General features: G+C 40.1%; 1 protein-coding gene across 1 annotated transcript; it reads left to right on the forward strand.

Annotated features, from left to right (window-relative positions):
* The first annotated feature begins 2,502 nt into the window (after positions 1-2,502).
* LOC114469338 (E3 SUMO-protein ligase CBX4-like) lies at positions 2,503-15,539 on the forward strand. The gene is made up of 5 exons (XM_028456762.1): positions 2,503-2,763; positions 2,928-2,971; positions 3,323-3,388; positions 8,524-8,590; positions 10,506-15,539. The coding sequence occupies exons 1-5, from the start codon at positions 2,695-2,697 to the stop codon at positions 11,844-11,846; spliced, it is 1,587 nt and encodes a 528-aa protein (XP_028312563.1). The 5' UTR covers positions 2,503-2,694; the 3' UTR covers positions 11,847-15,539.
* The last annotated feature ends 343 nt before the right edge of the window (positions 15,540-15,882 follow it).

Here is a 15,882-nt window from a genome sequence, read left to right on the forward strand (position 1 = left end):
GCGCACTGAGTGCGGTGTTTACACGTTCTCTGTTCCAGCCGCTTGTTTTCTTGGTGCCTCACTACAAAAAACAGACTTATGAGTCTACGGAGCACCCGCGGTGTCCGCCATGTTGTAAACAAAGCTCTGAGCCGCTACAGGGAGCAGGAGGGTCAAATGCCAATGGTTGCGGTCCTTTAAAACTTTTTTACTTGATTTTATTTTGCGAACCTTTTAATTTTATATCGCCATTTTTATCATTTCCTAGTCACTTTGTTTTTGGCTCTTAAATATTTGTATATTATTTACATTATATTAAGAATTTTATTTTTTTGTTTGAATTTGGGAAAACATAAATGAAAAATTTTGATCACTAGGGGGGGGCAATGCCCCCTGTAAACTCTGCGTATGACCAACACATTTTAACTGTGTGTGTGTGCGTGCGCATCACCCGTTTAATGTTGAGGCCCTGTTTGTGTTTTTGCTTCTGTTTTCATTTTTGTTTTCAAAACACAGCAATATATTCAAATCTGTTTACATAAGATCGCGGGAAACTTAAAAAAAACAATGTAGTATACATGCCAGGCCAACAGATGGCAGTGTCATTTTGCAATAAACCAAAATAACCACATGCGCATGAAGTGTTTTCCAAAATTTCCACACTGGAGCTCGTTTTTAAAAAGTTAGCATTGCTTCCTCTTTGTGAATCTAGACTTTACATTTTAAAACGCAGTCTTGAATATTGTTTCATATTTTTTCCTATTATTGCCTCATTGCAAACAACTTAAACAACTGTTTAGGTATCACATTTAGGGAGTGGGCTCATGGGGGCCCCGAATGTTTGGGGCATTGGTGTTATTTAGTCAGAAACACCTCAAATACCGAGACATCTTTCATTTATGACATCACTTTCAGAAATGTTGCACCATTATGACCTGACGGAATCATAATGTTTCTCTTCTGTGAAGATTGAGATCATGTGACTGCTGAGGCCAGATGAACTTGTGATTCAGTAAAGAAACCAGTTTGAGTTGGTTTGAGCTTGTTTGCCGTAAATGCTTATCCTTACACTGTCATTAAAGGAGGAGGAACATGGTCAGTGATGTCATTCCATGAGTCAGCAACAATACTCGTGACCCGTGACTCATGTATTACTCAGCTATAGTCCATATTTATTTTGAATTTGATGATCCAGTTATGATGAACCTGTTTGAAAGGGAGGAACTGATTTCTTTTTTTCTCAAAGTGTTGGGGTAAAAATCTCGTTGATTCAACCATTTTTCAGTGACTCATGCTATAATGCCACGTTCATAGGTACTTTCATCACTATTCTTCTGCATTTTAAAGCTTGGTTCAAACATGAGCTGCTCATCTTCCTCAGCTATGGATCATAAGTGGATATATCATAGAATCAATGGCAGATTCAATCCCTTCTATGGTGGGATTATAGTTGGTCGCCTCAAATTTATACAGCACGATCTTCACAACGAAGCAGCGAGAAAGTTGCTTTTGATGTTGTGATCCCGCCAAGAACAGTTGCTTTGGATTTATTCAGTGAATGAAGATTACAGCCTCCAATCTCCCGGCCTCATTAATATCATCCATTTTATGACCCTGTTGCTCACTTTTTACTGCACAAATAAAAAGGTGATATAGTTGTTTCTACCGAAACTCTTCTTTACTTTCTGTCCCATAATCCACGTGTAAAACTCAAAAGCTTTGGATTAAATTCCGATTGTCTCATCATCTAATCATGCTCTGACATGTTTTTTTCACTGAGCAAAAAATACATATATTTCAGTTCCACATGTTTGTCTGAATCCCATAGAAAAGTCACTTTGATATAAAGGTATTAACTAAGCCTGGGCGATATATCGAGATTCAAGGTATATCGAGTTTTCTATTTTGACGATATAGAAAATGACAATATCGCCTATATCGATATGTTTTTATTTTATATCTTAGTTTGTATTAAAATACTGGTTTTAGGAGAACAGCATAAAAAGCAGAGTTAGATGGATTTCTGAGCGCGTCCTAACCCAGATCTTCCCCTAAACAAGCCACACTACAGAATTCACTCACACGTGCTGTCCCTTAGAGGAGGAAAAGACAAAAGTGGCACTTATTGTGCAGCTGTTTGTTAATAAATGTGCTTGTGTGGCATTTTTCATCAACAAATGTAACTCATAATTGTCCTTCTGGTAAGACTTTATTGAGTTAAAAAATATCTAGATTTATATCGGTATGCGCCATTTTCAGTTAAAAAAAAAAAAAAAAAGATTGAGATATGAACGTCTAGTATGAACTGTCATTTGCATTTTGTTGCTAAAATGCTTGGCTGAAACCACTCTGGTCCCATTTGAAATGAAACTGAACCTAATGTTTCATCTGAAGTTTAATTCCAGGCAATATTGTCGTTTTCCACGTTTTGAAGTGGCGATGGTACATTTTCCGACAGCCCCTGAACGCAGCGCGCTGACACCCCCCTCCTCCAACGTCAGCCAAGCCTGTTTTGCGCGAAGTGTTTTCAAGCTGCAGGTCTGTCGGGAGCAGCAGAGCCGCTCTGAGCAGCGCAGGACGGGCTTTCCCTCTGTTCGTCGCACATCAGAGGATCTCTGGGGAAAATAAATAAATAAATACGGACCAGGAGCGAGGACGAGGCGGAGGGGACGTAAACCAAGATCCGCTTCCCTGCAGCATCTCCCCGGACAGAAAATGGAGCTGCCCGCCGCCGGAGAGCGCGTCTTCGCGGTGGAGAGCATCGAGAAGAAGCGCAGCAGGAAGGTTTGTCACCGGAGCCTGCACACACGGAGGGTGAAGAGGGTGAACCATCCTCACCCTGCGATGGATTACAATCCTGCGTGTTTCTGTTGATATGTGTATGTGAGACGACATGAGGGTGCATCCCAGCGTTATATGCTGATTGTCCCGTTTTTCCTCCTTCACAGGGTAGGGTGGAATATCTGGTCAAATGGAGAGGATGGTCTCCGAGGTAAGGCCTCTTATATCATACTATAAACTCTAATCCTCATCAGTGACAGTGCGCTCTCTGGGGAACACGGACGCGCTCATGTGGCTTTGCGCCCTTCAGGCTTTGACTGCGTTATATTTGGTTCCGATGATGATGATTTTTGGTTTTAAAACACTCGCATTCTCTGTTTAAATCGAATAGAAAATGTACATGATATTTGTGTTTACGCAGAGGGGAAGTTGGACTGTTGTGTCCTCAGATCCTCGTGCGTAAAAGGGACGCATGGTATATTACGCATGTGTCCCAGCATGCCTCACTCTGTGTAGCGATGGATGGAGGTTCTCCCCTCACTGCTGTCTATTCTCCTGACAGATACAACACATGGGAACCCGAGGAGAACATCCTGGACCCGAGGCTGCTCGATGCTTTCCAGGACAGGTGAGTTCAAACCGGCCACGAAGGCAAGGCAAATTCATTTGTTTAGCGCATTTCATACAGAAGGCAACTCAATGTGCTTTACATGATTAAAAAAGTGCAACAGAAAACATTCAGCAGCTTAAACATCAATAAGAGCATTTCAAATTATCAGTAAAACATTTAAAATCAGCAGTAAAACATTTAAAATCAGCAGTAAAAACACTAAATCAACATGATTAAAATCTCCCTCTCAGTCATACGCAGAAGAGAAAAAGAGTTCCTTTAACATGGATTTAAAAATGTTCCATGTGATTCTGACTTTAGCTCTGCTGCAGTTTGTTCCACTTCTTTGCAGCATAACAACTAAAAGCAGCATCACCATGTTTACTGTGAGCTCTGGTCTCCACTATCTGACCTGTGTCCATAGATCTGAGAGACCTGCTGGGTTCATACCTGACTAACATCTCACTGATGGATTCTGGACCAAACACATTCACAGATTTATACACCAGTAGCAGAACTTTAAAGTCTATTCTGAGGCTGACTGGGAGCCAGTGTAAAGATTTTGAAACTGGACTAATGTGTTCTGATCTCTTTGTTCTGGTTAAGACCAGAGCTGCAGCGTTCTGAACCAGATGTAGCTGAAACTTTCAAACAGGTTCAGATCCACTCAGAGGTGGACTGGGACAAAAATTCAGCCGTGGCGTTTTCTGTCCAGACCAGTTCACTACATTATCAGAGGACACCAAGCCTTTATTAAGTTAATGATTCTCAACATGTGGCTTTTTTTGTCTCAATTTTAATTATTATTTCCCCAGAAAATCTTAAAAGGGGGAAATTTTTTAACCTATTTTTATATATTTCCTTTGACTATTTTGCAACTTTCTTTGTCCCATTTTTGCCCCTTTTCATAAAGTTCTGACACTTTTTTCAGACTTCAGCTACCTTTTGCCAATAAATACCACTTTTTTTTTTTTTTTTTGTCCATTTTTACAAGTTCATTTGGACATTTTTATCCAATTTTTGTGCTTTCTTGAATTTTTTGGCAACTTTAATCCAAATAAGCTACCTTTTGCCAAATAAATACAGCTTGTTTCATTTTTTCCTTTACATTTTGCCTCTCTTTGTTGCATATTTTTGCCATTTTTCACTATTGTTTGCCATATTTTGCTCATTAAGACTACCCCTTGACATTACATACCACCTGGATCCTCTTTATTTGCCCATTTTTTTGGCTACTCATGACCGCTTTTGGTCCATTTTACGTTTTTTGCCAGTTTTGGACCATTTTTGGCCACCTGTTACCATGGCCACCTCTTCTCTCTGGACTGGACCTGACCGGCCCACTTCAGGTCAACGGATGCCCGCTATGCCAGAGGGCCAGTCCGCCCCTGGATCCACTCTTTCCTCTCTGCTCGTCTTGTTTCACTTGCCTGTGTGTCTGTCAACCCTGTGAAGAATGTGACCGTGTCAAAGAACACATCCGTGTGGTGGGATTACGTACTCCTGATGTTTAGGGTCAGATTAAGCTTGGTGTCATCTGGAGGTCAGGGTGGGGTTAAACCTGGGTCAGGATGGAACACAAAAGCAAACTGAGCTTCTGTTTCTGTCACCTGATCATCAGAGCTTTGTGTGTTAACCTGCTGTGCTGCAATCTTTCACGTCTTCCACCCGATGTTTAAACATTAGTTATCAAATATTTGCTTTAGACCTGTTCGGTGCTGGGTTGCCAGGTTACACGTCACATTCTTGTGAATGACAGATCGATATGATACTTAATGCATATGATAAGCATAACAGAGGGTGATATATGATCAAATAATGTATTGCTCAGATATCAAAACTCATGTATTCAATTCCAGTTGAATTCTAATGAGTTGGGCATATTGTGACAACATCCTTGTATGAGCTGTTGTGTATTACATATACACTCTAACGCACCTCTTCTAATTTAATTATGTCTTTATGTATCATATTCTTTTGTTTCTATAAAACTCTGGAACTTCATCTTTTTTTCAATTTATTAAGAATTGTGGCTAAAGGATGTGAAACAAATAGATATTTTTACTGCGTATATCACAATTTTTGATGCAAATTTAGATGTGCAACTACCTGTTTAGGATGAAAGTAACTCATTAAAATGTATATGTGCACTTCTGCTATCAACGTGCCATAAAACAGTCCTTTTTAATCCCTAAAGGGGAAACTAAACCTGTACACGTAAAAATGATGAGTAATTGTGTGAAAAATGTCTATGTAGACTCTTTATGCAGCAACCTGACAACTTTTCAATCCATATCACTTAGTGCAGACAACTGCCTAAATGTGTGCGGCCTCCAAGGTAAATGACTCCAAAAATGCAAAAAAAAAAATACAAAACAACAGTAAAAGTTCACAAAATGACAACAAAAACACAATTGGACATCAAAACTGCACAAAATTACCCACAAGACGAATAGAAAAATATACAAATCGACAACAAAAAGATGCAAAATGAATCCAACAACAGCAAAAGCGAACACAAAATGAGAGAAAAATGTGTAAAATTAAAACAAAAACAAACAGAAAGCTCAGATTAAATTATATGTATGTTAATAATGTGGCCCTCGGATACGATACACTCACGTTTTGTGGCCCCAACTGTGATAAAAGTTGTCCATGTTTATAATAATGAACTTGTGTGACTAAGGAATCGAAAGTTTGAAGATGTGCGCGCACATGCATGAGAAACAGTTTTTAAGAGTGAACGTGTAGCAGAGATGTGATGATATCCTTATCAATATATTGTTATTTAATGATTAATAGGCCCTACATTCCTGCATGCTCGGTGTCTCAACATGTGTAGGAAACGTTGGCTGGAGTTGTTTGTTCAACATTAACGTGCAAACCTGTAACTGTTCATAACGTCTGACGGAGCCCCTAATGCTCAATAACAGCATTTTTTCGATCAAGAAATTTCGAATGCTGATTTTAGTGTGATTATAATTAGGGCTGGGCGATATGGACCATTTTCTCAAAATGGCGATATAAGATAGAAATCTCAATATTTTCCATTCTGGGTTAATTTTGCTGATGAAAAATGCCACACAGACACATTTGTTAACAAACAGCTGTACAGTATGTGTCACTTTGTCTTTTTCCCTGTAAAGGACAGCACGTGTGAGTGAGTTCTGCAGTGCGGCTTGTTTAGGGGAAGGTCTGGGTTATGACGCACTCAGTAAATCATCTAACTGTGCTTTTAAAGCTGTTCTGAGAAGTTACAAAAGCAGTGACTCCTACAACTAAGCTATAAAAATAAATATATTATTAATAATAATAATAATATAATATTAAATATATGTATGATGTGATTTGTACTGTGTGATTGTATAAATAAAAACAAGTTTAAAAAAACCAAACATAGATACTGTATATCTCAATATAGGTAATATTGTCATTTTCTATATCACCAAAATAGAAAACTCAATATGTTGCCCAGCCCTAATTATATACTTTTTTTTGTTGCTTTGACTCCCTCTGTTGTTCATTGATGTGCTTGTAATAGCTAATTCAGCAGGTTTCTTCAACTATGACTATATTTGATGAACAACCTTGGGTTGAATTCTGCATGTTGCATCATTCTGCACTTTGACGCTCAAAGCGACGGCTCATGATGTAATGCAAGTGCAAGAGGGAGGCAAGATTTAGATCATCTGAGAGTGGATTAGTAAGGAGTATATAGTTTGTGAGACTTTGGTTCAATGAGTTAAAAGATTAAAACTGTTAAACCTGAGTGACCGAGGTCTGCAGTAACTGGTTTTTCTCCCAGTGATGACTTACGGAAAGCTTCAGGGTGCAGGTCACACGTCAAAGCAAAACACCAACATCACCCCTGCATCTGTTTCTCTAATTATCTCTGCAGCCAAAGGGGGGGGGTTCATTGAAGCTAATGGCACGTCTCTCCAGGGAGCCGAATGGTCTGAATGCCCGGCTATGAAAATACGCCGAGCTGTCATTGTAATTAGACGTGAGGGGAGGGGGAGGGGGGGAGGAGGGGGGAGGACTCTTACATCACTCCACTTCTGTCTGTGGTGTTGAGTTACCGTCTCAGTGAGGAAAGCCAGAGTCAGGCTAGACATAGGGCTGGGCAATATATCGAGATCCAAGCTATATCAAGTTTTCTATTTTGGCAATATAGAAATGAAAAATATTGCCTATATTGATATATACAGTACATATATATATTTTTGGATGTAGTTTATTTTGTATTGAAATACTCATTTTAGAAATCGCTACTTATGCTACTTCTCAGAACAGCATGAAAAACACAGTTAGATGATTTTTCGAACGCGTCCTAACCCAGACCTTCCCCTAAACAAGCCACACTACAGAACTCACTCACACGTGCTGTCCCCTGCAAGAGAAGAAGCCACAAGTGGCACATATTGTGCAGCTGTTTGTTAATTAATGTGCTGTGGGGCATTTTTGAATCAGCAACTTTAACCCAGGATTGTCTTATTGGTAACACTTTATTATTCTGTACAATTCATCACTGTAACCTGACAGCTTTGATTCTTGTATATATCTGTATTTTATTTGTAGATTTTTATATTTGTATTATTATTATTATTTATCTTATTTTATTATTATTTGTTCTCCTCTAATGTGTGCACTTTTATTTAATCCTTATTTACTTAACAGTCTTTTAATTACTTATGTAGATTTTCTTTTCTCTTTCTTTCTTTCTTTCTTTAGTGTTTATTCTTTTATTGTAATATTTCTCAAGCCTACTGTAACATAAGTAATCTCCCCCCTGTAAATAAAGTGTTTCTGATTCTGATCTTGAATTAAAAATATAGAGATTTATATCGTATATCGTCATTTTGAGAGAAAATATCGAGATATTAATTTTTGTTCCATATCGCCCAGTCCTAGCTGGACTCAGACTTTGTTATTTAAAGCCACATTGAAATCAAACAAACTGCATTAACCATGTGTCTGAGTGTGAAAGAGGCTCAGTGTTTAGAGCTGTTTGCATATTCAATGTGTGTTTCCCACTCACCTTGTTGTCTCTCTGCGCCTGAGGAGGACACCTGTGATGCTGTGTTGCCATAACAACTGCAGCTCTTCTCTGTTCAGATTATTCACTCACTGGCTGTTGTTTTCCTTCCTCACAGGGAACGTCAGGAGCATCTGATGGGATACCGCAAAAGAGGACCGAAGCCCAAGCACCTTCTAGTTCAGGTATAGCAGCATTATCAGAGGATACCATGTAGAAGCCGTTAAGTCAGTGATTCTCAACATGAGGCTCTTTATGTTTTAATTTTAATTATTATTCTCCCAGAAAACCTTGAAAGGGGGAAACTGTTTTACCCATTTAATTTGGTCATTTTGTAACTTCTTATGTGCAATTTTTTTGCTGTTTTCATACTTTAGCTACCTTTTGCCAATAAATATCTTCTTTGTCCTATTTTTGTCAATTTATACAAGTTGTTTTTGACACTTTAAGTCAATTTTTGTCCTTTCGTTAATTTTTTTTGTCCACTTTTTATTCAAATAAGCTAACTTTTGCTCAATAAATACCACTTTTCCTTTTTTCCCTACATTTTACCTCTTTTTGTTCCACCTTTTTACCCTTTTTGACTATTGTTTCCCACATTTTACCCATTTAAGCTACCTTTTGCCATTACACATACCACCTGGTTCCGCTTTATTTGCCCTTTTTTGGGCACTCTTAACTGCTTTTAGTCCATTTGAGTCACTTTTCACTCTTCTCGTCCCATGTTTTTGCCGCTTTTGGATCATTTTTGGCCACCTGTTACCAAATGGTAACATGGTAACAGGTGGCTTAAAAAACTTGGCGGACCGGACCGGCCCACTTCTGGTCGACGGACCATGCCCGGTATGCCAGATGGCCAGTCCACCCCTGGATACAAACATGCACAAAATCCCAAAAATTACGACTGGAATTAACAATCATTACTATACCTACTGGGTTTAGCTCAGTTTGACATTAATCGTTCGCATAGCTGCGTGCTTTGAATATTGTAGATACAATCTCTATGACTACGGTAATTACCAGTCTAGGTGTGTTGCATGGAGACTCTCTGTTATGTTTGGCAGGAATACCAGAGTACATTATAGTCATTAAAATTTAATGAGACATTTTTTTGACCCAACAGTTGTAGCTAAACGACTGAGCATCTTTTTACATTCAGTGCATCAATCAATAGCTGCAAAGGGCAGGGGGAACCCTCCGAGGAGGGGCTTTGTTTCTCTCTGGAGGGTGTTGGTGGCAACACATGGGACAAAGTCAGTGACCGCACACAAAGCAGTCAAATGACATTCCTCTGGGATGAGGTCACGGCCACTGGAGACACAGTGAAATGTCACAGTGATGGCAGGGCTGTTGTTGGGTGGCGGGGGGGGGCAGGGTTTGTGAACATGGACCCCCCCCCAAAATAACCCAGGCCCTTGCCTGCGCCTCAGGAGAGCCTTCTGACAGCCTGAGGATGCACACACATGTGGAGCAGTGACGTGTGCTCAGGTTGATGACTGACTTCAACAACGCTAGTACTTCCTTAACTGTTACACCACCGCCTTCATAATTTTAACCACCAATTTTCACAATCAGATTTACAAAAATGAACTCAACAGAGTTGTCTATTTACTGTTTGATTGGCCAGCATGAGATTCAAAAAAGTAAAATAATACGCTTTCATGGTTTCACCTTTACTTATGATTTAACGGTCAATTCTTCTGAACAAAATATTCTGTTGCATCCACTACATCCGATCCATTCATTACGTTACGTCAAGTTACGCCAAGTTACATCAAGTTCTGTCAAATTTTGTCAAGTTATGTCAAATTACGCAAAGTTATGCCAAGTTATGTCAAACTTGATCAAGTTGCATCAAGTTACGCCAAGTTAGGTCAAGTTGCATCAAGTTACGTCAAATTAAGCAAAGTTAGCCAAGATATGTCAAATTTCTTCAAATTACATCAAGTTACGTCAAGTTATCCCAAGTTAGGTCAAGTTACGTCCAATTAGGTAAAGATATGTCAAATTTCGTCCAGTTACGCCAAGTGAAGAATCTTCATGCTATCAACGGAACTCGTTTCTTTCTGTTGTAACACAAACATGTGTCTCCTTTCACAGGTTCCTTCTTTTGCCAGAAGATCCAGCATTCTCACTGACCTTGATGAAGCCACCCTTAAGGGGGATCTGCAGAAGCCTCCTTCCCTCCAGACGCTCCTCCCTCAGGCGCAGCAGTACACACTGAACAGCAAGAAGCTACATCAGCTTCAGCCGCTGGGCAGAGAGGCTGAGCAACAGGCCAACACCAAGAAGTTCTACTATCAGCTCAACAGCAAGAAGCACCACCACTACCAACCGGACCACAAAGCGCGCGAGGCCGCCTTTGCTAAACCTCGAGAGGTCAACAAAGGCTACAACCTACCTCCAGTGCTACAGCAAAAGTGGGTTCGGGACAAGGACTCGGGCTGTCTGACCAAAGTAAAGGACATCACCATGGAGCTGAAGAAGCTTCCTGCAGACCTGAACGGGCACAAAGAACCAGAGAAGGTTCCAACTAAAGAGGCCACGTTACCACAGTCCAACGGTGTTAGGAGCGAAAAGCTAAAGATTGTAAAGAACAAGAACAAAAATGGGCGGATTGTGATCGTCATGAGCAAGTACATGGAAAACGGCATGAAAACGGTCAAAATTAAAAACGTGGATTGTGAAAACGCGGAAAAGCTGCCTCATGGAGCAGATAGCGTCTCAGAGAACCACCTCCAGAAGATGAAACTGGTGAAAGAACTGGGACTGATGAATGGATTCGCCAAACACCACAAGGACAGAGCCACAGTTCTCAGCACTGGGTTTAATAATACGGATTGCTCCACTGAAAAAAAAGTGCTGACCCCTAAAACCGACCTGGCTGTGACTAAACAGGATAAACATGCTGAGGTCAAAGGTCAGGGGCAGCTTCCAGCGGATCAGCCTTTCCATTTGACAACCAAACCTAATCTGCCCTCCCCGCCTTCGGGTAGGGGAGCGGCCTCACCAGAGGACAACACAGGCGGTGAAGGCCGAACTCAAGGATTAAAGCGACACGTCTCTGGCGCAGACGGAGAGGAACACCTAGCTACCAAGAGGTTTTTGAGTTCGAGCATCAGCGGATCTAACGCTACATCTTCACCCTCCCAAAACATCAGCGGTGACCAAAATGAACTGCAGGGCTGTGGCTTCATGGAGCAGGACGAGCCCATTGACCTCAGTATGGTCAAGTCCAGGCCTGAAACACAAAGGGACGCACTAACTGATACTCAGCCACAGAAACCTTCAGATGTGAACAAAGAGGACTCAGTTTCCTGTAAAGAAAAGAGACAAACTGGGACGTTTCCGAACTTCCAGCCCTTCCTTGGAAATATAATCATCACGGACATTACAACAAACTGCCTCACTGTTACTTTTAAGGAATACGTAACAGCATGAAGGCGCTGCGTTACTGTACAAATGCACAATAATATAAATATGTTCAATATTTTTGGATGCTTGAATGTACACATGAACCCCTTTTTTATCTTTTATAGTAAGGATTTTTAAACATCCTTTATTGCTGTATTTGCATTTTTGGTCTTAAAATCTCATACGTTTGAGACTGTCGTTTTATTTGAGATACATTTACTCGTGTAAATAACCTTCATTTTTCTATACATGGAAGTTGGTTAATAGACAGACCTGTATACATCTCTGATGAAATGTAGACTTTAAAACTTTTGTATAGAGGAAATGTTACTCTGATCAGCCAAGGCGTTATGAGCACTGAAAGAGGTGTTACAACCAATGAGCTTTTATTTTGAAACCCAGGCTTTTCTTACTTTTAATCTGAAAAAAAAAAACGACAACAATCAGGAGAAATCTAAATATTGAAAAAACGCTTACTTCAGTCAGGACCGATTTAGTCAAAATAAATGATTTATTGCATGCAACCTTATACTGTATTTGGCAGTATGGGTCTGTTCTGGGACCTCCTTGCCTTTCCACTTGCTTATGTGGAAAGCCCGAGGCTGGGAGAGCACTCCTCCCTGACCATCCATGAGCCTTCATGGGGCTAAAGTAAGGAGAGCGGTTTGCAGAACCCCCTGGAACAGAGCAGAGCAGATGTTAATGACACCCATTTAACGTAGTTGGATACATACTGACCTGGAGGAGTTGGGGTGGAGGTGGATTTGTGAGATGTTTGCTGAGAAGGCATGAAGCAACTGTTACAGTTTAAATAGTGTGTCCTGTATGCTTTGACCAATAAGGGAGCCAATAAGGGAGTCATCTGGGCTGTTGGTTGATTGAAGGCCTGTTTAAGATCAGATGCCGTCATCTGATTTGGATGATCTAAACTAACGTTATGCTCAATTTTACTAAACACGCCACTATCTGTTTAAAGAGCTGAGCAAGAAGGGAAGTCGTTCCTGGAGGGCTGCATTCTTGCAGGTTTTATATGGTCCCCTTCTTCTACGCGTGTGAATCTGACGGCTAAATCCTCATCATGGCTGAGAACAGCCAAGACTAAACCAAAATGCAGGTTTCAGACGTTTCCCTGCTCCAAATGCTGACATGTTCAGTCAGTCGGGTTGAAGCAGCAAACATCTGAAAAGTGCAGGACTGCAGCCCTCCAGCACCAAGTCTGAGCTACACCTCAGACCTTCAGAAATGATCCATAATGTCTGATGCCACAGCACTCCTTCAGATGTGCTCCTAATGTTATGGCTGATCAGTGTGTATTTAATCATGGTACGATACACTGTGTGAGAACAGAGTTATGTTTGCTGCTTAGGTCACGCTCGTGAACTTGTTCAAATTTAAGTTTAGGAGAACATGAAGCTTATTTCTGCTTAAACATGAGTTGCAGATTTTTTTAACATGTAGGGAAAAAGAAGATTTTTATTTGTTCTTTGACTTTGATCGGAGTGTGGTTTGTTTGTGTTTTTTTTTTTGTTGTGTCGCACATTTTGAGATCTAACACCGAGCACAAGTCACTTCCATTTTAACATGATTTCCAATTCTTTGTCCTTCCTGTTGGGACTAAAACCGACTTTTGTTAGAATTTGGACGTCAGCCTCACATCTGCTGGCTGCAGAGCTGTGTAATAATCCAACAGATAATTACCACCAGCTGGGCGCGTCCCATCGCTGGCACCCCTAATGCACTCTGCTTTTGGCACTAAAGGTATCAGTGAAAGCGACTCTGTAACACGATGAACGTACATAGGTGTAAATCACGTTTATCTGCGGGGCAGAACATTCCTCCTGTTTCCCTCCAGCCCTGTGGGATCTAAGGGGTCTTCCTATAGGACACACTTTGCAATAATAAAATCCTTTTTGCAAACAAACGCATGCGTGGGGAGGTGTTTCTTGACACGCTCAGGAGAAGCACCCTAAAGAGGCTAAATGTGCATGCGTGGCTCTATTTGTGGCGTTGTTAAGCCCATGCAGGTCATGTGGATGATTGCTGAGCCTCTGCAGGGACTATTTTTAAGATGTCAGCTTCGTGCCAGGACTGCAGCTTGCTTCGGCACAAGGAGATGTTTCATTTGTTAAACCTGCTACGAGGAATGTGAACATGTTTAGTTGGAAGAGGCCTTATTACTCGAGGTCTAATCGCCCTCGAGAAAGACCTTAAACTGGCAAACGTAGAACTGCAGCTGAAAAAACAATTGGAAATGAATGAAATTTAGTAGGAAAAAAGGTATATATATATGTAAATATACATGCAAACACTATATTAAACTTGATTTAATGGTTTGTACATTTCAATACTCAAGCTCGGGTCAACCATGAAATGATTTTCCCACTCCTCTCATGACTCAGATTTACAATCGGGGGGTCGTGGAAGGAGCTGCAGGTCAGACTTTATGTCTGCTTAGATTTTAACTAAGAGTTTAAACCGAATTCAGTCCGTTTCAATGCAGTTCATGATTAAAAGGGGGATCTTTTTTTCAAACATTACAATAAATTATACCTGATTACTGATTTTGACAGCTAATAAATAAATGCAAGGACCTGAAACGTAATTGTTTATTCGTAAAAGGATGGTGTAAAGATAAATGTTAAATGTCAAAATATTTGCTCTTGCAGTGAGAAACCTCTCAAAAAAATGAAAACGGGTGTTTTTGTTAAATCCATATCAAAACCCCAAAAAAACAAGATCTAAAACCCTTATCAGACATCTGAAGAAATTCCCAGATTTCATCTTTTTTTTAATCTCCATTAAATGCCAAACCACAATAAGTGCCATAAAAATATGGCACTTATTGTGGCACTTAAATATATGCGACTGCATTTGGTCCGTTCTTCTAATAAGTGGTTGGGATTTTGTCCTGTGACCCTTTCTGTGGAATAAAGGTTTAAAAAGTTAATCCTTAAACTTAAAAAGGTCATTATTATCACAGTCCCCCTGTTTAATAGAGTCTCACATCTGCACTCTTGGTTTATTGATTTCTGTCGAAGCCTAAATTTCTTCCATCAAAGCTTGTGGAAATTCCACAGCTCGTGTTTGTGGCCTGCAGCTGTTGGAGTCCATGTGTTTGATGAATAAATCCTGGTTGACCCACAGGTTCAGATTGAATGGTGGGAAAGTGGGAGTCTGCTTTCTCACATATCAGCCAACGTTGCTGTTTCTCAGTCAGTCCTTCGCACTATCACGGTTGGCTCTAATGTGACGTGCATCGTCAGCTGCAGACAGGTGTACGCAGGCCTGTATTACAATAAAATGATGTGTCATGCTTCCTTGTGCTGAAGCCAAATCAGTAGCGACCACAATAACTGCATGTCTAAGAAAGTTTTCTCTCCTATTTTCTTTTCCAAACTATCATTTTGAGCTGAATGTTGATTTATATAAAGAAAACTTTCATCCACCCATTCATTCTTTCATCCATCCAGATAAATAGGCAACATTTAGTTTGGATTAACCGATTCCTCTTATGGGCTTATGATCAGGCACAATATCATCTGGAAAAGAGAAACAGAAATATGTTTAACATTTATGGTTTAACTGTAAAGCATGGATAAGCAAACTTTACTCACAGTTGAGGCCAAAACATTGGATTTTCTGATTTGAAGGTCACATTGTCAACATTCACAAATGTCCCATCTGAGCATTAAAAGAGGAAATCACAAAAGATTCTGTGTATTTTTGTGTGTTGTGAATCATTTTGTGTAGTTTTGTTGGGTTTTTTTAGCTTTGTGAATGATTTTAGTGTATTTTTGTGTTTGTTTTGTATATTTTACTGTTATGTTTGCATTTTGTTATAGTTATATTGTGTGTTTTTGGAGTCATTTTGTGTAACTTTGTCTTCATTTGATTTTACGTTGGGGGCCGCACAAAATTAGCCCGAAGGCCGCATGTGGGCCACGGGCCGCTAGTTGTTTATGTCTGATGGTTTTCTTTGTGCACATCATTCCATCAGGTGACAAAGTGGTTTAGTTTCTTCATAAACGGACGCAATAACCTGTTGTTTGTAACTGCAAATTCA

The sequence above is a fragment of the Gouania willdenowi genome, chromosome 1 (assembly GCF_900634775.1).
Source record: "Gouania willdenowi chromosome 1, fGouWil2.1, whole genome shotgun sequence".
NCBI classification, from domain to species: Eukaryota; Metazoa; Chordata; class Actinopteri; order Blenniiformes; family Gobiesocidae; genus Gouania; species Gouania willdenowi.

Excerpts from the sequence above, each read along its gene's own strand:
- LOC114469338 (XM_028456762.1), top strand. The coding sequence starts at position 2,695 with ATGGAGCTGCCCGCCGCCGGAGAGCGCGTCTTCGCGGTGGAGAGCATC. Across the intron at positions 3,389-8,523 it reads CTCGATGCTTTCCAGGACAG|GGAACGTCAGGAGCATCTGA; the intron begins GTGAGTTCAAAC and ends CCTTCCTCACAG. Across the intron at positions 8,591-10,505 it reads CCAAGCACCTTCTAGTTCAG|GTTCCTTCTTTTGCCAGAAG; the intron begins GTATAGCAGCAT and ends CTCCTTTCACAG.